At 37.7% G+C, this 25804-nt stretch overlaps 1 protein-coding gene across 3 annotated transcripts in view; it reads right to left on the minus strand.

Annotated features, from left to right (window-relative positions):
* Window positions 1-458: 458 nt before the first annotated feature.
* Window positions 459-25804, minus strand: part of LOC149537460 (tRNA/rRNA methyltransferase (SpoU) family protein) — a 44113-nt gene continuing 18767 nt past the window's right edge. The window contains exons 2-5 of one of the 3 annotated variants that reach the window (XM_089798890.1): window positions 15874-15975; window positions 1360-1486; window positions 1036-1215; window positions 459-911 (exon numbers count right to left, since the gene is read on the minus strand). In XM_089798890.1, coding sequence (XP_089655016.1) covers window positions 877-911; window positions 1036-1215; window positions 1360-1486; window positions 15874-15975 — 444 coding nt within the window. In that variant the 3' untranslated portion in view covers window positions 459-876. Of the gene's footprint in view, window positions 1216-1359; window positions 1487-15873; window positions 15976-25804 lie in introns of all 3 variants that reach the window. The other 2 variants (XM_089798889.1, XM_089798891.1) reach the window with 2 other exon arrangements.

Consider the following 25804-nt stretch of genomic DNA (forward strand, 5'->3'; position numbering starts at 1 on the left):
CTGTACAACCCAGTTACAAAATATATAAGTGGAAGTGTTCTAAATATATATATAAGAAATGATAGACATATATATATATATATATATATATATATAGAGAGAGAGAGAGAGAGAGAGAGAGTGTGTGTTTATTCTAGGGCTTTCTGCCTATTGAAGGACAGCACAAGAGAACAGCTGTATAAGTTATGTGAGGAACGGATTAGCTGCAGGGCAGTCAGTAAATCTTGGGCAGTTGCATTGAATCTTTTAGTACTCTGTTTTCTCCATAAGCATGTGATCTTATTTAAGTTTGTAAAATAAAAAAACAAGTCTCATTTCTATTTTAAGTTCTGAAAATTGATATCCAATTCTAATTTCACAAACCTAAAACACCCATTAACATCATAAGGCCTTGTACAATACAAAGAGTTCAAATAGAATAAACAATAAATGGTTGACATTAAGCAGTGCACAATGCATAAAAGGATATATATGCAACTTGTCATAAGGTGCACTAATAGATAATAATTGGTAAATAATTACACTTTGTCTTGACTCATTTTCAGTGAATGGTAAATAATTGGTAAAATACTTCATTCTGGACAAACAACCTCCCATATTCACTCCAAGACACGGGAAGAACAAAAACCACAACTGCAACTCCAAACATGATCCACAGAAAATTTTCATTTGCATACGTACCTATGTAATGACTACATTGTGATTGAATTTGTTTGAATAACCAAGAGTAAACTTATCTTCAGTGACTATCATTTTGTCAGAATTAGTCAACAAAAACTTTAATGAGCCAACTTGGAATGCCACACTTTTGCACCTAATAATGACGAGCATTCTTAGCAGATTGGGAAATACTCCATAATATATTCCAAGCATGTACTACCTGCCACCTGCAGCATAAAGTGGGACGCCAGCTGCCAAATATACATAATTATGAATCAGAATGAAACAACACATCTAATGTGCTTCTTTCACCATTATTTTCAATTTTAACCATACAAGAAAAGGACTCTTCAATCCTCTCATTATGCTGATTACTTATGTCAGTTCCAGCATCATCCAACCAATCATGTGAGCCAGCCTCTTTCTTATCTTTGCGCTCCTTTGCAATAACTTCAATTGGTTCTGCACATAAATTTCTCCGAACTTGCCTTGCCGGTTTCTCAGCTACTACAAATTTTTGGCCATGTCGACTTCTTTCAGGAAAACCTGCCCAAACTGAAGGAAGTGGTGTCATAAGACAAGAGTGTATTGAAGATAGCAGATTCCCACAATCCATGAGAAGACGTGGTGGTAATCAGAATGACAGTTTAAATATGTTCAATTGTAAGAATATGTTCAACATATTTAAATATCAATTACCTGCAAAGTGATGGAGTACAATGGATGCTGCTATAGTGACATTTAGTGAAGCCGTGCCACAACCATATTGTGATATGTAAACAAAGAAGTCACAAATTTCCATCTCTTTGCTTGAAAGTCCTGTACCCTTTTACAATCATTTAAACACACAGCATTGTATTAGCATGTATACAAAATAAAACATCTGGTAGCATAAATTTATAAAAATGTAGGTCACAATATCACAATAGGATTGCTAGCTCTAGAAGTAGAAACAAAACAACTGTCAGCATATTTTAATATTTATGAATTCAATAAATTTTACGTGCACAGTAACATCAAACAAATTACAAGAATTTGCAGAGGTGAAGTGGTATAAACACGGGACTTCATCCTGCAGCAAGACCATCTTGAATTCCAAAAAAAGGTGGCAACACTATGATGCGGTTTTCATCATTTGAATTTCATAGCAGCATTGATCATTTAGAGTATAAATTGGAAAACCAAAGAATAAGAATTTTTTAAAAATCGGCAAAAAGGGCGGAAATTGGAATTCAAAAATACTGTAAAACTTTGAACAAAAACAGTCAAAGAATACTTTTTTCAAATTATAGGTCATTTCATAGCATAGATATATTGAGTGCAAATAAATTATAGAGTTCAACCCATTAATTGTAGAATATAGATTTTCAGTGTTTATATTCATATTGCTGATTACAATGCACATTACATATCACAATAAATACAAAATACCTAGATGGTGACGGTTGTCAAAATGTCAATTATAATATAGTCATCAAAATGTCAATTACAAATAGGCAAATATTCAGTTTGCTTAAGAGGGGAGATACTAAATAGTTGTCCAAGTGTGAGATCAAGTATTAACTAAGTGTGTAAATTAGTTGCTTAAAAAGGGAGACACTAAAAAGTTCTCCACGTGTGAGATCAAGTATTAGCTAAGTGTGTGAAGTAGTTGCTTAAAACGAAAAGAGTATCAGATCCTTAGACATTCAAAACAAGAACTTTTTTCAAGTAGTTTATTATGTGTCACTTAAAATTATAGACCACTGCTGGTGACAAAACAGTTTCTAGCCCAAAACTGGGGTGCTATACTATATATCTGCATTACTAAATTCCTCCCCTGGACCCCGGTCCAAGTCCAGTTTGTACTGGATTCGGATTTGGGCTCTGTATGTTGCAGGTTCCAAATATTCTCATGATTGGAATGGACTTGACGTTCTTTAACTTTCTTTTTATATTCTGCTTTGCGCTCAATTTGCTGCCATGGTAGTGCTTGCAGCAGATACAGGAGCTATGGGGTAAGCATGACCAAAGGGAGCAGAGGCAGGGAAGACGATTCTGAGCAAGCAGCTCATCTTCGCAACACAATGTGGCCCCTCTTCACAACTTATAATGTTTTCTATTGAATAGTTAAGGTTTTATTTAGATTTTGATTTTATGAATGTTAGTTAAAGCTATGAATGATCTAAATGAATTCGTTAGTAGAAATGATCTCCTTAACATAGACCTCCTTAGTGATCAATATACTTGGTCAAGTAACAGTAAGGGTCAGCACCTCATACAGGTGAGGCTGGATAGATTTCTGCTGTTGGCTATGTAGGACATGGGTTGCAATACCACTCTGACAGCACTACCTAAAACTAGTTTTGGCCATGCCCCCATTCTTCTTAACTGGGCAAATAAACCAACTTCAGGACCCATCCCCTTCTGCTACAAGATTATGTGGCAATCTCACCCTAATTTCAAGGACCATTTCAAAGATGACAGGATGTTCCGATTCAGGGAACAACAATATTTAGAGCTTCAAAAAAACTGGAGAACATCAGGAGAGAGGTAAGGGAATGGAGTAAATCTTCTTACAGAGATATTTCCAAATAGAAACATGAACTTGACTCTAAACTTGATCAGTTACAACAAACTGTGGCAGGGGTGATCTCTCCTGGGAGACTTGTAAGGAGGAAGAAGGATGGAGAAAGAAATGGGCAAACAATATAAAGAATGAGGAAATATACTAGAAGCAAAGATCAAGAATACAATGGCTGACAGAAGGCAACAGGAATACGTCCTTCCACAAATCTGCTTCTAAACATAAAAAAAAGAAATACTATCGGGTCATTATTAAATGTTAATAATCATGAGGTTTTGGAAGAAGACAAAAAGGGTGAATGGGTGGCCAATTTTTTTATGCAGGCATATTCGGAAAATGACAGAATTGTTTCCCCTACAATCCAGGACAACCTCCTTGCTCAGATCCCCACAGTCATTGGTAATGTTGAAGGTGAAGGTGTCAGTTTTTTGCCATGTGCACCTATAAGTCTCTTGGCCCGGATGGCTTCCCACTCACCTTCTTCAATCAATTCTAGGAGGTGATCAAATATAATATTACCAGGGCAACCAAAGATTTTGTGAGGAAAGGTAAAATTCTCAAGAAGCAGATTAATACTTTTATTGCTCTTGAGCCTAAGATTGTGCATGACTAACAGCCTATTAGCCTATGTAATACTATATACAAGATCTTTTCCAAGGTGGTAGTGAATAGACTGAAGCCCCTTCTTGATAAATTCCTCAGTCCTTCCCAAAAAGGGTTTGTCCTGAGATGCCAAATATTGGATGCGACCATTGCCACGTACAAAATTATCCACTCGATAGAAAGAAGTAAGATCCCTAGGATGGCTCTCAAATTTGATATCTCAAAAGTATATGATAAGGTCAAATGGAGATTCCTTCATGCTATTCTTATCAAGTTGGGATTTGACCCAAAGTTCATAATAATAATCAAGGGAGTTTTGAAAATGTCCATTTCTAGATTCTTGTTAATGGGACCCCTTAGGGTTTTCTAAGTTGGGGAAAGGACTTAGACAAGGTGATCCTCTATCCCCCTACCTTTTATCATGGTGGCGGATGCACTTAGTAGAAACGTGTATAGCATGGTCTCTAAGGGAAACATTGTTGGGATCAGAGCCCGTACCTCCCTCTCCCCTAAGGTGTTATAGCATTTTTTGGATGACACCTCTCTGACTATGCTTCAACCTTGGGACAACAAATAAACTATGGAAAACGCAACATTTTCTTTCTTTACACTAATGTAGATCTCCAAAGAATTTTTTTTAGGGTTATTGGCTATCAATCAGCTCTTCTACCTAATGACTTGGGTCTCCCATTGACAGTAAGGAAGTTACTCCAACTTTTGGAACTCAATTCTGGAAAGAACTCAGAAATGGCTTGCGAGCTGGAAGGGCAAAATGTTAGGTTATGCAGGTAAACTTCAACTACTTTCCGCCTCTCTTCAATGCATCCTAGTTGACTTCTTGTGTCTCTTCAAAATTTCCACTTATATAGTTGATAAGCTTGAACAAATACAATGAAATTTCCTTTGGGATATGGTTTCTAAACCTAAAGTGCGTGGGGGTCTAGGGATCTGCAAGATTGCTGGCCTAAACAAAGCTCTCCTAACCAAGATTGGATGGTGCCTACCAAGAGACCCAGCCAATTGGTGCAAGATCATGAATGCTAAGTATTTTAAAACCCCCTGGCTCCCTAACCTCCTATCCTCTCATAACCTCCCTGTGGGTTCCAAAATTTGGGCTAATGTGTTAAAGAGCAGCAGTGTGTTAAGAGAAGGGCTTAAAAGGAAAATTGGAAATGGTCTCAACATCCACTTTTGAGAGGACCAATGGACTGGGGATAAACCTTTGGTTATGGGGCTTTTCTGCTTGCTAGTTGGTCATCTTAAAAATTATTTTGGTGGGAGGATTGCGAACTACATCTCTTTCCAAAGGAAATGTGAACTGCTTGATTCAAGTATGGGGAACTCCCACAAGGGATTGTAATCTAGCAAAAAATGGAACTTGCCTAATTCCTTTGATCACTGCGATGATTCTAGAAGATTGATCAAATGGAACACTATCTAGTAGGCCCCTTCTTACCCTTGGATTAAGATCAACTTTGATGGCGCTGCTAGGAACAGTAAGGTCACCGGAGGTGGTATTATAAGAGATCACACAGGCTCCTTGGTTCTTTCTTTTGCTGGAAAATTGGAGATGACTACTAGTAATCAAGCTGAAGCGATGGCCTTGTTCTAGGGACTAAAGTTTGCTCCCTTCAATGGTAGAAAAAGACTGATTATTGAAGAAGACTCTAAGCTCATTATAGAAACTACTAAGGGTAAAATATTGGGAGGATGGAGAATGGTTAATATTATCAAATATATCAGAGTTATGTTAAGGGGATTAGAAAATTTTACCATACAACTCGTCTTCAAAGAGGGTAGTATCATGGTTAATGCTATGGAAGTCGGTATGCTCAAATTGGAAGTAGTGTTTTGTTGGAGGAAAATGTCAAGTCCCCTTGAAAATACAAGGGCTCTTGTGATTAAATAACAAGAAGGAGAAAATCATGATGAAGTACAAGATTTGGCTTGGATTTAGTTGGATGTGCTGGCTTCTTTTGGAGCTAGTGGGAACAAGTGTTTTTTCAAATACTAAAGATGACTTGGCAAACCTCAAAGTTGGTAAATCCCACCTAGCTAGCGGCTCAAATCTGGCTTTCTGAATGAGTCACATCGTGTTTAATTATGAATGCAAAGGGCTCTTTTTCAAGAATCGTGACGATCATATTTTCTTAGTTACTCTCAGTCTTTTCCCCAATAAATGGCATTATTACAAAGACATTTGGCAGCAGAAGCACACTTCTTAGTAAGGACGCATTGGTTCGTACTTTCCTTGGGTGAAACCACCTATACCAATTATTTTGCTAATTTTTGGCATTCTAATGGGTTAAGTATCAAAGATTTGGGCAATAGTTTCAAGGTGGGTATTAATCTCTACAATTCTCGTATTATTGTCAAGAGAAGATGCAAAGTCATTCCAAAAGAAACGAGATGGGAGGGGAGTTAGCCCGTGTGGAGCCTAATAAAATTGAAAATAACACACGAAATAACCCTAGGCTTTGGGTTGTCCTCGATGAAGGTGGGATTGTCCCAATACATGGAAGCCATGATTGGGTTTGATATCAACTTCTCCCTCTAGTTTGTAGATAGTTGGAATGATACAAAAGTCACCATGGGTAACAACACCTTTGAATTTAATGAAGAGGTCATAGCACAAGCCATTGGGCTTCTCACAAAAGGGTGTAAGTGGAAAAAGGCCAGTCGTGTTACAGACAAAGACAGTCTTAAACGCTTATTCCACAAGGATGAGGAGCCTCTGAAGCTACATGGAGGATTCAATAGAGAAGAGCTTTTGGAGCCTTAGAATCAGGTTTGTGCTATAGTTATGAAATATTTCACTCTTGAAGGTCACTATGGTGTTTACTATTACTATCATGTGCTCTTCCTTAACGATTTCAAGCATCATGATCTTATTCTATTTCCCTTCTACCTTCTCCGTTCGCTTGGGTCAACTTTGAAGGATGTAAGGGAATATAGGAAGCTAGGTAAGAAGGTGGCCATTCTACACAAAGGTCTTATGCTTAGACTTCATAATTTCCACCTATCACTATGCCCTTCCCAGTCTACTATGGTTTAAGCTGCCCCTTGCTAGTCTGTATAAGAGGGCATTTAGTAGACTCTTCAACGATCCAGAGGTGGGGGCAAATGTTAGGACAGAATTTGGATTATTTGTCTCAGGATAAGATGCGAACCCTATTGTTGTGAATGACCAAAGTAGAATAGACGCTATTACATGGTGGTAACTTCATGGGCAAGATTATGTGTATCGCTGCCCTCTTGCAAATTAAGATGCTATCACAAGTAAGCTTTTAAGTTTTTTTCTTTTTTTTTGGCCACTTGCATTGTAGAATTTAACATTTAACATCTTGAACTTATCTTGTATGGTTATTTTTATTTTTGTTGGTTTTCTCTCTAGGCTGCAAGATCTTTTGTAGTTCAACGGAATTGGAGTACATACTCCTTTATCCACTCGGTGAAGCCTAACCGGTTCAATTCAAAAAAGGCAAAAGACTTGGTGTTTGTTTACTAAACCTTGAGCCTCCTAGCACGTAAGGATCCAAAACACAAGAAGGGGGCAGATAAGCTGTGGAATGTGGCATCTGAGTCTGCTGACTTGGATATGACCATAGAAGATCTTGCTAGAGCCACTTTACTTGATATGGATGATGATGAGGATGACACAGCACCCTCTAGTGCTAGTGGAATTAATTTGGTTTCCAATTATGATGATGATCTATCACTTGCAGCTGCTCAAGATCCCACTGTTCCAGATTTTTCCCATAATCCATTTAATAATTGGTGAACACTTTCATGATTCATGAATATTGAATCATGTTTCAAACTTCAATGAACTATATTTTGAATCTTCATTTTGTAATTCAGTAATTCAATGCAATGATTTTCTTTTGAGTCGTGAACATAGACCAATGATCAAGTATATAAATTTTTAATCATAATGTTTATCTTGGATATTTGGCAATAATCAATGATCAAGCATCATATTCATACTACAAAATGATTTACTTTTACAAATATGTATACTTCTCTTTTTTTTGTACGTATAATGCATATATAATATATATATAAACCCATATAAATCATCATGGAATAAAAAACACAAATCCGCAAACTGGATTCTCACACCCGAACCTGAATGAGCCACTTAGCATTTATCAAAAAAGAAGATAACCAAGGAAATGATTAATGCTAAAGCCAATCTTTTCCAAAGTGAAAACGTAAACAAGAAATGATATTGAGAAACAAACTTAGATCCATAGAGATAAATAGATTAGATTCAATTACCAGTTACTAATATAAATCACACAATTTTGTGATCAACTTGCAGAATTTGTGGAAAACGTTGAAAATGTGAAGTCAGTCACTTAGCTTTGATTGGGTCCCCATCTTTGTGGAAAGCATTTCTTCAAGCATTTTTGTGCCCAAGAGAGAACTTTCCTCTCTTTGTAAAACAGTGGGATGCACCTCTCTAGGAGGCAACTCAAATGGAGTCAAAAGCTAGCAATAAGAACAGTGATGAGAATGCAGCTCCATTCAGATAATTGAAAGGAAATACAGGAGAATAGCAAGGGTAAGACAAAGCATGAGGAAGGATTCTTGCAACCAAGGACGGACTTGAATAAAATCAAGTGATTGAATTGTTCATGTGCGCATTGCCTATTGGCATAACCATGGAACGTATTGAACAGTACAATTGAGCAGGTTGCAGTTGTGCTTCAATGTGGCAGCCACAGTTTTGTTGAAACAGAAAAACTCTGCAGGCCCAATTTACACCACACTTGGCAGCTTGGCAAGACTCAACATACGTGATGAATTTCTGCTGCAGATTTGCCAAGTATTCATGGTACTCACTGCACATTTATTTGTAGAACTCACCTGCAAGTAAATGCTTGAGGATCTCAGATTTGAAAATTGTGTAAGTGCTGCCCAAGTTCTATAATTCTTTTATTTGTTTTTATTAATACACATTTTGTCCCTTCCAATAAATGATGTGCATCTTTAAACAGAATTAGTCACCTTAAGCCAACCTGAGAAATGTTCCTAACTATTGCATTGCCTTGATAATTCTCTGCAGTTCTTCTGTGTGTTTCTATAGGATATCATGTCACTTATGGTAAATGGAATATAAGACTTAACACAGCCTCATTCTCCAGCTTACATAGAAGCTACTCTTAAACTAACCACAATATTAACTGCTTTCATCCTAATGGCATCTCAACCGAAGCAGTTTTCTACACTACTGTTGTACATCACAGAACCACATCAACAGAATCAAAACAACTCTCTTGCTTTCCTCTACCTCGGAGTCCAAGGGCAGCAGAATCTCATCAGACTCAGAGGCAGCAACTGGGCCCCAGTATTTTTGGACATTGTAGAGTGAGAACAGTACTTTCAAACTTTCAGTTAATATCAGTGACCTGTTCGCCACAGGTTACATTACAGAGACCTCAAAAATTCCAATCCTCAAAGAACAGCAAGTTAAATGAATGATGGCACTAAGAATAGAGAATGAAATGTGTACAAGTTGAAACTCGAAACTAAGAGGCAGGCTGCAGTTGAATATTGAGCCAGTAAACAAAACTCCCGGGTAGGTAGGGTACAATGTACAATTTGATAATCTCCACCAGCTTCCCTCTGTAAAATCCTTGAAACAAAGACAAAGCATCTATAAAGTATTGATGACAAAAGCTAGGGCTAATCACTGACTAGCAGAGCTTAAAAAGTGAGAAAGAGTGCCTAATGGCCCCTGTAATCGGCCTCTGGAGAATGGAATAGGATAACATGACCTACAAAAGGCAACACAATAATAAACAGACTATGTAAAGTACAGCCATCCTCAATATAACTGTCTACTCTAATAAATCCCTAAACCTAATCAATGTAGATCTCGAAGAGAATTGGCAAAGACGATACCCTTGATTGACTCCAATCAGACTGCTTACAAGAGGAACACTGCGTTTACACAGCATTTACCTAGTTTGGTAAAAGTAAATTTGCTTTTTCAAGTCAAATAAGTGCATAGAGATAAAATTGGATGGAATAACTTTCAAAAATGCTAATCAGAAATGATAAAAACAAAGATAAAAAATAAATCTATTTTATTCACCTATGAGTGTTTATGTAAAAAGGTGTTGACCCTAAAATAGTATGGCATTCTATAGTAGAAAATGGCCTACCATTTCAAGTAAGGATAAAATTTTAAAGAAAATTCCTGGAGTAAATTTAAAATTTAACTTGTACAAAAATTTGATTGAATAAAAAAACTACTTATTCTGATACTGTAATGTCACGACCTACATTCTCCTACAATATTACTTCATGATTTATTTAATATATTTATTTGTGGATTTAATATATTAAATTACATGAAAAATCATGTATTGTTTTAATTTTCTTTTATTTGAAATCTTTAAAGATCAAGAAACAAGCATAATCTTTCAGTGTACCAAAAAGGAGTTACAGCCAAGATTTAATATACATCTATTAAGTTTTGAATAAATATAGTTCAAGTCTTTGTGTGGCGTTTTGAATATGATAATGGCCTTTTTGGAAGCTAATATTAGATAAGGCACAAAGAAAGAGATGGTAGGGAGAATAAATGAATGCATCTTCAAAAAGGGTGTTTTTGAATTTAAGGAAGCACTTACCAGTGGAGAGGCATCCTTGGTGGAGATGTTTTGCATGAATCTTTTCGGTACGAGTGAGGGCTCGATTTGAAGAAGGGAAGTTTGCATTGTGAATTCATGTTGATGGAGGAAGAAGGTTTTCTTGCAGTAAAACATATTTGTAGATTGCTTTCTTCTACGCATTGAAAAGTGTTGTGGCATCTCTGAGCAGTTTGAGAAGTTGAAGGTGTTATATTGCTGCCAGGAACTCCATTTTATCGTGAACCAAAGATGAGAATTATGAAGAGAATAGATCAAGAGGCTATCAGGTACAAAGGCTGCCATGCTTTCCTTTTGTTATCGTTCTTAGCCTTTATGGTGCAACTTCTACCACTAAAGCCATGATCTGTGATAATTTAGCTCCCAATTCCATTTTATGTGCATATCCATTTGGTATGTCGCACAAGGATTCGATTATTATACTCTATGTACATGACTACATAATGGATGGATGTGTAGGTTTAATGCTGCACTCTGAAATCTAAACAAGTCCTATTTACCAATTGATGAGCGTAAGGGGCTTTCTATTGAATGGTTCACAAGGCACAACACTTGCTGAAGGTTTTGCAAATGGGGTTGCAAGCAAAGTGGGATAACCATAGAGGAAACTATGTAGTTAAGTGCACTTGAGCAGGAGTAGTACTAGGATGGATTCAATTATTATACTCTATGCACATGACTACATAATGGATGGATGTGTAGGTTTAATGCCGCACTCTGAAAACTAAACAAGTCCTATTTACCAATTGATGAGCTTAAGGGGCTTTCTACTGAATGGTTCACAAGGCACAACACTTGCTGAAGGTTTTGCAAATGGGGTTGCAAGCAAAGTGGGCATAACCATAGAGGAAACTATGTAGTTACGTGCACTTGAGCTGGAGTAGTACTAGGATGGGTGACCTCCTAGGAAGCCCCAATGCTTCACCTTTGTGAGCTTCATGTAGTTGCAATGAGTGATGAGTGTTCCATTCATTCTCATAAGAGATGGATTCTAGTAAGCCACTATTCATGAAACATGGGGCAATGACATTGGCTCAAAAACTATACAGTTGAATCCTGATAGGAATAGCACAATTTGACTTGGTGGGGAAAATCTCTTGCTTATCAATAAAAAAACCCCATTTTTAGGACCACTCTTCCATGTTTAGTGTGCGGCTAAGTATATATATCAAAATGCAAGCCATAGATCCTTCTGCTACATAAAATGCCATAGAGCTGCTCTAACTGTCAGGCCGCTTAGAGGCATCCTAAAAAATGTAGGCAACCATGTCTGTGCGTGATACTTCTTTCTTCCATCTACAATTGAGGATGTTAGGATATAGTTTGCTTGAAAGATGGGGAATCACCTTGGATCTGTCATTAGAAAAGCCTTATCTCTTTTAAGCAGATAATGTTTCATTAGACCACAATAGTGTTTTTGACTTTATTAGTCTAACCCATAGGGTTCGTGTGATGCCCCAACCTAAATCTTGTAATGGTGGGTATTCCCATTGGGCATGTACCTGGGGCTAGGACCCACCCACAATCAGGCAGCTGAGTCCATGAGGGTATTGGCCTCTATTGGCACTCTGAGTGATGAAAACCCCACTCTTAGCACTAGCGTGCACTATTCACCCTCATTTAGGGCATCTGGCATAGTGGTGCTACATTGGTGAGTGTCATTCACCATCAATCCAAGCATTTGCTATAGTATCACTATGCCAAAAGCCCAAACTAATGGTGAATGCACCCACCAACATTAAGAGTGGGGTTTTCTTGCTACTAGAGTGCCAGCAAAGGCCAGCCCCATCGTGGACATGTGGTTGCATGAATGTTGAAATGAAGTTATCCAATTGCGGGTGGGTCCCAATCCTAGGCACATGCTTACTGGAAATCCACAACATTTAAGCTAGGACATCACAACCCACCCACTCTACAAGGCTCGACCTCAAGACCTCTAATTTGAGACTAAGCAAGGAAACCATTACATCAACAACCCAAATTCATGGTGAATGACGCACACCAATGTTAAGGGCTTTCCTCCCACTAGAGTGCCAATAAAGGACATCCCCCTCATGGACATCTGGCTGCCTAATTGTGTGTGGGTCCCAGTCCCACCCAATGAGAATTCACACCATTATAGCATTTAGGCTAGGGCATCACAATTTGAGATTGTCCCATCTCCTTGGTAGGTACCCTTCCTACCACTTAGCTACAGATCAAAGGACAATCAAAAAGCCAGATTTCTCTACTTTAAAATGGAAGAAAACATGCCCAGGTCGAGGCTTCTATGCATCTATATTCCAATATTAGTTCTTGTATTACATATTTTCAACAAAGTCCATTTAGGTACAATTCGTTCCACATGATAGGATTAGTTAGAGACACTTTAAGACACAGTTCAAAAGGGCACCATCTTATGCAAATTCACCGCAAAAATATTACATTTTGTCAAAAACAAACCTTTAAAAGTACATGATAGTAAATTGTAGGTTAATCATTGAGACAAAAATCTTTCAATTCACAAGTTTAAAGATTTGACTTATTTGAGTGGTCAAATACAAAAGCAATAGAAGGATAGAACTTTTATTAACTCAAGAGGATTTAGAAACAAGGACTTGAAGGCAGTGGATTGTGAGTGGCAAATGAAAGATGCGAGTTTCATTGCCAATATCCTCATGAAATCAATTGAGAGGGCAGGGCTACAAATGTTGTCCAAGTCATAACAAACAATGCTAAGAATTATAGGGCAGCAAGGGCTATTGTGGAAGCCACAAATAATCACATTTTTGGAAACCATGTACAATTGTGATATTGCTATCAGGATTTAACTGTAGTTTTTGAGTCAAACTCGATGACCCATGTATCATGAGTAGTGATTCACACATGAATCCATCTCTCATGAGAATAAATGGAACACTTAGCACTCATAGAAACCATGTACAATCCACTCACTCAACTTAATCATGCAAAAGATTGGTGGTCAAATGGAATGGGTCGAAAAAATTCATAGAGACCACAAAGATACAAACATTTGTGACTGATCGTCACATGACACAAGCCATATTAAGGACCTCCTCTTCATTGGATTTGTTGAAGGTAATTTAAGTTTTTCTATTTTAGTTTTAAGATTTTTATAATTTTTTAGTTTTATATTTGAACTTGCTATATGACATATATGTTTCATGTCATGTTAGCTTGTTGGAACATAATTTGCATCTCACACAATCATCTTAAGATGACTCGTAAAGGTGCAACAGGCCTTGAGTGCTACAGTCATCAACACTTTGTGGGGTGTATGGAGGCAATTAAACACAAAAAGAGCCCAAAAATTAAAAGCTTAATCCTTGATGATGAATGGCAGGATCATGCAAAATAAGTTTTCCAAATCACCAAGCCCATCATGAGCATGATAAGGTATGCTAATACTGACCACCTATATTGGGTAAAATTTATGATGACATGGACATCATGGTGGAGAACATAAAAACTATAATAACAGCCAAAGAACATATAGATACATGTTTCAATGTTGCGGAAAAAGTGTTTGTCGGACTAACCACCAATGTTTCCTTTCGAGATTAGTGATATGGCTTAACCGCCTCCTAGGTTCTACAAGTCTAGTGGTTGTATCGAACATTGACTAGTCAATCTCTTGGTGCAATGGAAACCCTAGGTTTTAATAAGTGGTATTAGAGCTTGGTCTAGACTCAAATCTCCTATGGTAGCATTGAGGGAGAAATTGTTGGACTAACTGCCTCCACTTTCGGATTTGTGAAATGGCTTAACTAGCTCTTGTGTTCTATAAGTCTAATGGTTGTGTCGAGCATTGACAGGTCGATCTTTTGGTCCAACGGCAACCCTAGTTTGTAACAATGTTGACCACTAGAACAAAATGACCGACCCCTTGCATCTCTTTGCATATTCTTTTACGCCAAGGTTATATAGTTAGGAGATGGTTTCATAACAAAGAAGGGTAGCACCATATAGAGATGCAAAGGTTGTCGTTGGCTAAGATGTTGCATTTACAAAGATATATGATGATGATGAAACTCAAAGAAAATTGTCTTGCCAAGTTTGGCAAATTTGCATCTCCCAAATATAATGACACTACCACTCTTCATGCTCAATATAGGATGGATGTTGATAAATGGTGGTATGTACATGGTTAAGGCTCCATTTCCTTGGAGCCTATTGTAATTAAAGTTTCCTCACAGGAATGTATCTTAGTTATTATTTTATCGTTATCACAATGCTATCATATTGAAATTAAGTACTAAATGGTGTATGCATGGTCAATAGGTTGCAAGTTCTTCAGCTAAGCAGAATTGGAGTACAAACTCCATCCACTCAATCAAGAGCAATTGTCTGGGTGCAAAAAAAGGAGTTGGCCACATATACTCCACCCTATGCCTATTGTCACATCAGAGACTAGACTACTGTGAGGGTGTGATAAGGAATTGGGGTTAGTCCCTAAGTGTGCTGATTTAGATGCCACAGTTGCACAACTTGCATAAGTCTCTATAGATGAACAAGAGGTAGCTCTTGCACATAACATAGCCATAGCAAGTGGCACAACTTAAGGTTCAAATAAAGTTGAATCAAATGCTGACTTTGATTCCTATGATCATAATGAAGATGAATATATTAAATTTGAATTTGAATTAGAATTCATTGTATAATGACAATTTTGAGACTTTTGCAAATTATGAATATCATATATGAGGTATTTATAATTTCATTGCACATTATGGATTTACGATTATCACACTTCTTATCATTGTTATATGGTTGAAGTTTTTAACCAATGATGAATTTACATTGAACATGTTACATGTATGACTATGAACCTATGATGCATATATCAAATTATAATTTTATAATAAATCAATGTATGTGTATATGTATATATCTACACACACACACACACACATATATATATACACATGCAAAACTGGAACCCAAGGAAAAAAAATTGTTGAGTCCACAAATCTGAATAGGAACCATATCAGAACCAGGATCATCAACTTAGCAAAATGAGATAAGATATAAAAGAAAATCAAAACCACTTTTTGAAAAACTTGGAAAACAATAATTGTGGCAGATCGTAAAGAATCTGGAGCAACTCCTGCACCATGTTGCTCCTTGACAGTGCAAAACAAGTTGGCAGTATAACTATATGAGAAAATGGTTGACAAATTTAAAATCAAATGTGAAAGCTGTTGATAAAATATTAGATATTGCACTGTAATATAGATGGATTTTACAAAAATTGCACACCAGAATATACTGTATACTTCAAGAAGATCAAGTACTGTTGAAGAAAATCACCAATTTTGCAATCTATGTCTTCCATTCTTAAATTATGCAAGTAGAGTCACTTGGTAGTGTAACTTAAGTTACCTCATTCCCAAGTAAGAATGCGGTGCTTTTCCTGAAAGGATGTTCATGGACTGCAAGAGCTCCATCAGCAATTTCTACCCCACAAATGTCACAGTCCTTTCCCTAATGAAAAAGAATAAAATCATCTGTTTGACATTTGGCATAGATACAAATATGTCAAGAAAGCAATGTCAGAAATAGACAATGAACAAACAGAAGCCTTTAGCAACACATATATAAATGGCACATACGGAGTTGTCATTATTTGAACAAGACATGTCCCAGAAAAAGTTTATTTCAGATGAATTTACAAGGTATTAGATACTTCAATATTCAAGAAGTAGACTATTAGAAAGCCTGAAATATAAAATGCAAATAAAAGCTAAAATTGTACAAAAAAAAATTAAATATATAGACCAAGGGGAAAAACATAAGAAGAAATGTTATCTCTTTATACTAGTTCTTCTCAAATTGACAATCAGATTTAACTTCAACCTGTCCTGTCATATCTGATGTTCATGTCAAACACAAAAAGGCAAAGTTCTACTTGAATCTTGACCATCAACATTTGCAAATACTTTAAGAATCTGTCTAAAATTGTCTTGTCTTTTATAACCATTTTCTCATTACAATTTACAACTCAACCTTCATAATGCTGAAAAGGCAGGAAAGTGGAAATAATTAATTGAGCAATTGAATGGGCTGCATCATTGAAACCAACAATATAAGGTATCACCTACAAGAATTGGAACAGTTTCACATTTCCAAATATAATCTATGCTTACAAACACAAATGCAGTTTCACTTTTTACTCATTGCCATATTAAGATAGTTTTATTCTCTACTATATCTTGTGATGTGATTTAGAGAGAGTCATGGTTCTGCCTCTAATTGCATTTTTTCCAGACCTTTATATCTAGTGGTATTTACTATTTACAATTGTCATCTTTGCTTCACTTCATCTGTATTTATCTTGCATGTTGATGCCAGACTTTCAGTCTATCCCTTTTTGAGCTTCCAGTTTGATGGTATTCATTGCAATTATGTTCAGTTGTTTGTCTAGATAGTCCCTAGGTGACTTTCTTCTCATCAAGCTTCTTAAGGCTCTCACTTTGTTTCTTTTCCGGGTTTCCCTTGCTCCACCTCCCCTTATACCTCCATGCAGGATTCGTGTCGTCTCACTACATTAAGGTCTTAGGTGATCTAGGTATTGATGGGATGTTGACTGAGCATCTTCCCGATGAGAAGAGAGTCTTACTTGTTTCCTACCTCAAAAGGCATGTTTTCTTCGGATCCTGAAACATTTGACTAGCTATCTGCCTTTAGCGAACTTCATCGAGCAGGAGCCCGAAGAACAGAATTATGTGCAAATATACACCCACTCGTTTTACGGTGAAAAGACCAAGAGGAGCAAAGGCATAGAGCTAAGAAACTCTCAAATCAAAATTCGGAAGCCAAAATTCATTTCTATACAGAGAGGCAAAGCTTAATGTTTTCAGCAAACCGTTTGCTCAAAATGAACTTGTTCTATTCTGTTCCCAAAGTTAAGAAAACTTGCGCTCCATTCAAGAGATTTCATGCATTAAGTAAACCCAGGTGCGGTGTTAAAGAGAAGTTCATCAACCTTGATGTGCATCACTAAGGTGATGAATCCACGTTCAATAATTCATTTCAAATATATATAAGATGAAAGGCCAAGTCAAAGGGAAATGCTTCCAAATGCTTCTCTTTTCGGAAGGTCTCAATGGCACCTTTCCATCTTTCGAAAACGTCCAAGGCTTCTTTTCCAGCGGACGGGAAAAGTAAAGAATTCTGAAAGTATAAGATAAAGAGATTCTGTGGAGATGCTAGAAAGATGCTTCTGGAGAAATCAGACGTAAAGGTGTGCCCTAGATATAAAAGAAGTCAATTGCTCAAATGCTTGATACGAAGAATCCATTCGGCGGCTTCCCCATGTTAGGTTGTGAAATTAAGCAAAGAAGGAAAACAAAGAAACGAGGTGCCCAAGGTATTGAAGGAGTATTGCTCGTGTTGCAATCTCGAATCAAAGAAGGCAAGCTTGCAGAAAGATAGGACTATGTTTTCCCCTCTACATATGAAGAATTGTTGTGTGAGCCCTTGATCTGGATTTCGAAGTAAATAGGACAGTTCCCATTGAAGTCCAAATCAATTGAATCAGTAAAGTGGCTAATCTCGCTACTATATGAGCTTTAAATAAATGACTTCAAGTGAGTAATGTGATTATCGGATTTATGAATCTTCATATGGGTGGAAGTGGAAAGTTTTAAATAGCCGTTAACTAGCAAATTTATTACAAATCTTATCGTTATAGCCATTGCTTGCAATTTACTTCATTCGTGTGGCACCAATGTTCGGATTTCTACATCTGTATGATCGGATTTTGTCCAAGCTTAGTTCTCCATTGTTTTAACGGCTATTTATCGAGCAGTTTATCCCCTTTATGAAATTGTATGTTAATGGCAATCAAAGCAGCAGGGTATGATCGTCTAATTGGTTTGGAAAGTGAATTCAAGAGCTTCTCAGATACCTCATTCAAGTTTTATGATTTAGGTGATCTGCATAGAAGGCTCAACTCTCAACCAATTCACCCAATAACCCATAAATTGAAGGAAAGTGGATTAGTTGAAGCTGTTAGATTCCCCATGGCCGTGCAAGCACCAAAACTGGTGAAGGAATGTACCAAAAGGTACAATCGGGAGACAAAGCAAATATTGCTACCTAATCAATCCATTCTGCTATCTATAAACAAGGCATTAATGTAGTCTACATTTGGCATTCCAGCAAAGAACAATACTGTGATATTGACTTCTCTACCTCTGCGTCGATGTTCAACGAAAAGAAGACTCTGAGAAGAGAAGACATGCAGAGAACTTGGTATCAAACATCTTGTTCCAAAAAGAGTAAGATTCCTAGGACTCTTTTTGGAACTCTTGATGTCATTTTTGTACCACTACATAACATATAGCGATTGAACACTTGATATAGAATATCAAATCTTCAATTCCTCTCTTGAAAAGGTAATACTCATGCGGACATAAGCAAAACTCCAATGTTCCTTACACCTGTGGATACTAACTCAATATATCGATGTGATTTGCTGGTAATCACATAGGTGGGCTTACGTTATTCATTCGAAGATAACTTGGTGGTACTTCGCTTGCTTGACTTGTTCTTTTCTCCTTGATCACTTTCACTTTCAACTACTCCTACCACTAAATGCTTATTGCTCTACTTCTACTCCTATGGATGGAGAAATTAGGAAATGGACGGAGATCTAACCAAATGAAAGTTTGCCAGCGACGCTACCTCCATTGGTGTGATGATTCTAAGGGATACTCTTAGGATTTTCACACTGACACCTGTCTTCCAACCCAACTTGAAGTACAAGCAAAAAGATGATATGCAAGTAGAACTTAGGAGCGATTGGACTAGATCACCACACAAGGCTTCCTAACAAGCCGCTAGGATGCTAGTGGCCTAGTATATAAATCCCTATTAGACATTCACTAACATCACCATACAATTAGCCATCTGCTTCTACTCTAACAACATGAAATGAAATCCTACTTTAATTTGAGAGATGAGAAGAACCATGCAATACACCAAAATGATCATGTATATCCAGCACACAAGCCACAACAATGAATAGAGAACAATTTTGATAGTATTTTGGCAACAATTCTCCAACATAACTCCCTCACAAATGAGAGCAAAACGGCCTTATATAGAGGCTCCAAATTACAATGAATGGCCGAGATTAAGAGGCAAAATCAAGGGCCAAGATTATATCCTACAAACCCTAATTAGGGTTACCATTATTCAACCAATTACATGAGGGCACCAACTTTGTGGGCCAATGAGGAAATTACAATAATTTGTCAACCAATGAGAACATAGGACACTTGGCATGATTTGATTGCATGCACATGAAAGTGCCATCTCATCAACCTTATCTTATAAATTTATTCAATCCTTGAGATAAGGTGAAGCCTTGGATGCTTGAGCTTGTCCTTAGAAACTTTCTCATCACCACTCGAACTTGCTCGTACTTGATGTCCTGACCCTAAAAGGATGAGGTCTTCATGCACTTGGAGTAATCTTGCCTTGGTCTCGATGACTTCCCTGGATGTGAACTTCTTTGCAACTTGAGAGCCTTGCTCTTGGCCACTACCTTGAAATCGAACTTAATCTCCCCAATTATCCTTGCCTTCCTTAAACTTCCCATTCGAATCCAACCAAGCTAGCTTGCATGAATAGCCAAGCCTTGCCCAACATCAAATGTTTTCAAATCTCGTCTACTAATCTGCTCTTTCTTGAAATTGCAAGGCTTCTTGAATCTCAATCTTCAATCAAATTCACCCTTCACCCAATTTCATTCTTCACCAAAGCTCGCACTTCAACCTTTGCTGGCCTGCAATCAAATAGAAGGGCTAGGATCCCATGTGGAATTGCTTCTAGTTTTGCACTACCCTAAGTTGTAATTCTAGATTATCACTTATAATTCTAGCCCAATCAAATTTGCCCTTTCCATTTACAATTTCATCAATAAAGTAATACATCCAATTCTCGAATTGCATACCTTGTGAGATGCCCATGACTCAGTTGAACAGCACAATGAAGTCGCCATACTCTAATTTGAAGTTTGATCGAGTGAACCTTGATGCCTTGGTGACTCCCTTCTTGCCTTCATGTACCCAATTCTATTTTAGGAGAGTGAAGTAGGCATCTTGATTATCCTGGTGGAACTTGGCAGCCTGATCCATCGTTTCTCTCTCAACTGTATCATATTTATAGTGCCACTATTGGTGTCACAGACTTACTTCAATTTCGAGAAGAAGACGGTCTTTGACATCATGTCTTCCTTGTCTTTTTTTGGTATACGTTTCTCTTGGGTTCCTGCTTGGACTAACATCTACCATCCTAAACACTTATTTTTGCCCCTTCGTTCTAAGTGATATGAACTACCCTTATCGATCTACAACCTTCTTTCTATCAATGGATTCTAACTTATTCCTGCCTCGCCAAGTCCTATCACTACACCTATCAATCTTCAATCTTCAACCTAGGGGTAGGACTACCACTTATTTCTGCCTCTTTGTGCCTTAGGAGGGACTACACTTATGACTCCCTCTCCAATACCTAGGGTGGTCTAGTTTATTTCTGCCTCTCCAAGTGACCTATCATGAAAACTACACTTATATCTCCCAACTCCAACCTATCAATGGGATGATGAAGTGGTGGATGAAAAGCACAAGCAAGAGAAGAGGAACGAAACCAAGCAAGATCAAGAGAGAGACAACCTTGCCCTTAGAGCGGCCTCCAAACACGGAATGAAGTTCGTCCTTCTACCAACAAAGAAAAACTTTGGAAATTTGTCCGGCATGTGAAAATTTAGTCCTCCAAGCAAGAATGTGAAGTCATGGCAAGTGAAATAAGACTTTGGAATTCTGTCCACCTTATGCAAATACTGAAAATGCTTATTAAAACTCCTTGTCTAGGGCACCAAAATGTGTGAAAATCTGCCCTTATGTTGTCCAAATCAGACTTGATCAAATTCTGAAAATTTCCTTGATCTAGGGCACAAAACAATGTCCTCAAATCTGCCTTCACTATCCTTCAAAAAAGTTGCCAATAGTAGAAGATGTCAATGAAAATTGCTAGAGTTTGGTTATGACCCAGCGAGGGCATGAAGTGCTACAATAAAACTTGTCAAATCAGGCCCTCAAATTCGTCATAAATGATATAAATCAGACCTCCAAAACACTATCCAAATTCTGTCCAAAATTTTCTTAGAAGTTGCCGCCAATAAAACCCTAACATGAACATGCAAATTGCCCAGAATGAAGGTGCTCAAATGTGATGGATTTTGCTGCCTTATAAAGACAGGAATTGACGCCAAAGGATCAGATCTGAAAATGAATCAAATGCTGCCCAAAACAGTCCACAATGGAGGCACCAAAACCCTAGATGCTAACACATGCCTCAAAACCCTAGCTCGCTGCCCATGAACAGATCTGATATAAAATCGCAGCCCCTTTGCAAGAAAAAGGAAATCAATCCTCCACTAAATTCGCCCAAAAAATAAGGCCTCCACAAAATTCGCCCAAAAATCAGGCCTCCACAAAATTCACCCAAGCAAGAAAAATTTGAATTTGCCTCAAAATCGCCTAGGGCAGAAATTCGCCCAAGATGGAAGAAGAAAAAAAAATGCCTACAAACAAGGAAAATCTGCTCCAAGAAGAAAATCACCTAGGCTGGAAATTGCCTCTCCACAAATTTTGCCCAACACATGAGGAGTAGGAAGATAGAATGAGAAATGAAAGAGGGGGAAGCCTCTCTTATACCAACATTTCACTAATCCTCCAAGTTGGCCGACTTGCCCTGGGAGAGAAAAAAAAATTAAATTAGGCCACTATTCATGGTCCAAATTTAAATGCATCATTAAAATTACCTCTTCCATAGTGAAATTAGCATTTTTAATTGCCGGTTTGGACCAAAATTGCAAAATAAAATTAAGAAAGCCTTGGAGATGTTAAAATTTCCATTTAATAACATTTTAGTAATTAAAATATCATTTAAAATCAGATTTAGCAAGCTAAAATCAATTTTCAACTTTAACTTACCAATTTTTTTTTTTTTTAATAATTTTAAAATCTTCAAGGCAAATTTAACCAATTTAATCCATTTTTGATTTTGCAATGCAATTAAATTTTTATTTTATTTTTTACCAAAATAAATCATTTCTCTAACATCCAAAATCGATTTTTTCAATTCAATTTCACTATCACAAAATTTTCTTTTCACCAAAAAAATTAAAAGTTTTCCAAAACAATTAAATCTAAAAAGATTTTTTATTTTGAAAAAATGCTCAAGATTATACAATTACATCCAATTTTCAAAATAAATCGTTTAAGTCCAAAAATTTGTAAATTTATCCTGTTGAATATTGTTCTAACCATCAAAAAAAATGTCGTCTTTGAAATTTGTTCGGCCTAAGGATAAAATTGCCAGTTTCGGGGAATCGAGCTAAGACCAGGTGAAAAATAAATTTAACCTCCTCCCTTTTGACCCAAAGGCGTCCAAGACGTAAAATTTTCTAAAATTGGAAATTTTTGGACAACTTCAAAAAATTATTGCCAAGGCGATCAAAAAAAGGGGGGCCCCAAAAATCTTGGGGTGATGATGTGAAAACTTCACAACAAGAACCAATTTATAAAAAGAGATTGTGGACATCTTGGCACTATTGCTGAGATTGGAAGGAGGGGAGGAAATCTTAGATTTTATTGAACACCACTTCTTCTTGGTGCATATCATATGTGCCGACGGACTGCAGATCGATTGGTCTGAGATCATATGTCAGGAGCTTGCTTCTTGGCTAGGTTCAGCCAAGGCATTCAGACAATTCTATATGACTTCATACCTAATATATGCCTTAGCCACACATCACCTCTGGTCAAGTCTTCCCATTATTGAAGAGTATGATGAAATTACGAAGGTGTATGAGTTCTATCCCCACCTACAGCTGCAGAGGAGTTTCGAAGAGTGTGAAATTTAATGACGCCTTCAAAATGAGGTTGTGCCAAGAATTGCAAGGCTGCCCTGAGCAAAGATTTTCACCTGAAGCTATTTCAGCTATAGGCCAATTCAGATGCTCTTTTATCCAATTTCCGACCTTCTCCTACCTAAGGATTGGCGCATTTGATGGTTTTCCCAAAAGGCTTCCCAAGTATCCCGAGGTTAGGGTTGTTCTTGTTGAATTATGTCGACAAATACTAGAAGTGAACACCTTGTGTTCTAATGTGAAGAAGATAGCTGGGATTTCCTTCCCAATAGTGGTTGGACCTTACTCCTCTGCTTCTAGATCCGATGCCCAAAATCTAGTCAAAAGTTTTGGGAGCAAGATTAAACTAGTTGATTATGAGGTGATAAGGCCCCAATATGACACGGTGAACTTTGTGAGAGATCATCTGAAGCTTGGGTATGCTCACAAACATGTTCCGGATATTGAAGACTATTGGGCCGGATGCAATGATGAATACCAAACCAGGGAAGCTAACAATTAATGAAATTAAAATGTATAATGACACTATTGATGTTTTTGATCTTGCAGATGATGGCTCATACATGCATCCCTCATCCTACAAGCAAATTAAGAAGACTCCCATTGTGTCAACTCCACCTGAAGGTCCTATTGTTGATACAATGGAGATCCTAATGTGTAGGATCATCAAAAGGATGGATAAGTGGGTGGAATGGACCAAAGCAAGAAAGAAAAGAATGGGAAGTACAAGCTCTGTCGGAGGAGTAGCTTCCGGAACTGCTCAAACAACTGCAGCTACATCCACAACTATCATTGCCTCAACATTAGCAGGTCCAGCCTAGTCTGTCGGTGCAGGCGGAGATCAACCTCCTGAGAAGAAAGTCCAGATTACTCCAACTTGTGGAGGAGGATCTCTACCGAACACAGGATAATGAGAAGAACAAAGAAAAGGAGCGGGAGAAGTCAGTGGCCAAGCCTTCTTCCCTTGTGCAAGTCACCAACCTTGATGGTGACAACAATTCCCTCGATGGTCAAGAGCAAGATGCATCTCAACAGGGTGACACTCAAGCCCTCTCAGTTACCAAGGTAACTAACTGCTTTCCCCACTGCTACTTAGAGCAAGGTAACACCCCCAGTGGTGAGGAAGCTCTTCGATCCTACAGCCCTTCAGTCAGCAATCATTGTCCTTTCAACAGAATCATGGTTGGAACAGACCATTGATCAAAAGAAGAGAAGGTGTGAGGAAGCTGCCCCTTCCAAGGATCTCATCATGCAAGCAACTTCGTCTCAGCCACAATCAAAGAAGGCGAAGAAGCAGAAGACTATAGCAGCATTGGCCACTGACTCTTCTACTGGTCATATGCTAATGGAGATAGCAGAACCTTAGAAGGAGGGTAAGTTTCATGAGCTATTTGCTGATGATTTCCAGATCAAAACTGTTGACCTTGGTATTCATGTGCATGATTCCATGGTCAACATATGGAAATCAACAAATGAGAAGATTAAAGATAGACTAGAAGAGTTAAGGGTAGAGAAAGAGGTACTTAAGGCCTCGAATAAGGAACTGGTGGATTACATCAAAGTTGCACTTGGAAGCACCTCTACAAGTACATTTGACCCCAATGTAGAGGAGAATAAAAATCTGCTAGTGAAGCTACAGCAGAAGAGGCAATTCAGTCAAGTTAGTCGTGCATGGATTGATCAAATGAAGGTCCAAGGGCCCCCTCTCATTGAGAACCTTGGAAACCTATTGTTAGACGCACAAGGCATAAAAGAATTTGTTAGAGCAATTGGCCTTGATGCAAGAGGTAATTGATATGAAAACTAATGTTGCCATAAACCATGGGATTCTCAAAACAGGCCAAGAACCATTGCTTCATTGGAAGCAATAACTGGAATTCATAGTTGAGAGCTCATTAAGATCTGCAAATGAGCTAAAGGATGTACATGATTTAGTGCACAAAGTCATGGAAAAGATATTTGAATATCTAAAGGTGCTGCATACTGAATCATGTCACCAGTAACGGTAAATTGGTTGACATTGAGCGGATGAAAGCCAAATTTCTAGCATTTGTGGAGGAAGCCACCAATCCATCCAACTTCTAGATGTAGAAGATCCAGGAGCTTTCTGCAGCATACTTCATTCTAAAGCGTGCATCAGAAAAGCTCCAATCAAAGATTGCCAGAATCAAAGAGTTGACAGAGATGCATGATTACTGGACAATTCGAGCTAACAACATTATCATCCCAGGTGTCGATGAATTGAATAGTGTAACTGAAGCAATGAGACCATACAAAGCCAAGGTTGTGACTCCAAAGAAAAATTGATGCTCTGACACTCTCTTCGACAAGTGCCATCTCTTCTCCTTAAAATCTAATATTGTAGCCATC

Source organism: Cupressus sempervirens, chromosome 9 (assembly GCF_028749045.1).
Source record: "Cupressus sempervirens isolate cs-2001-9-10 chromosome 9, ASM2874904v1, whole genome shotgun sequence".
In the NCBI taxonomy this organism is placed as follows: Eukaryota; Viridiplantae; Streptophyta; class Pinopsida; order Cupressales; family Cupressaceae; genus Cupressus; species Cupressus sempervirens.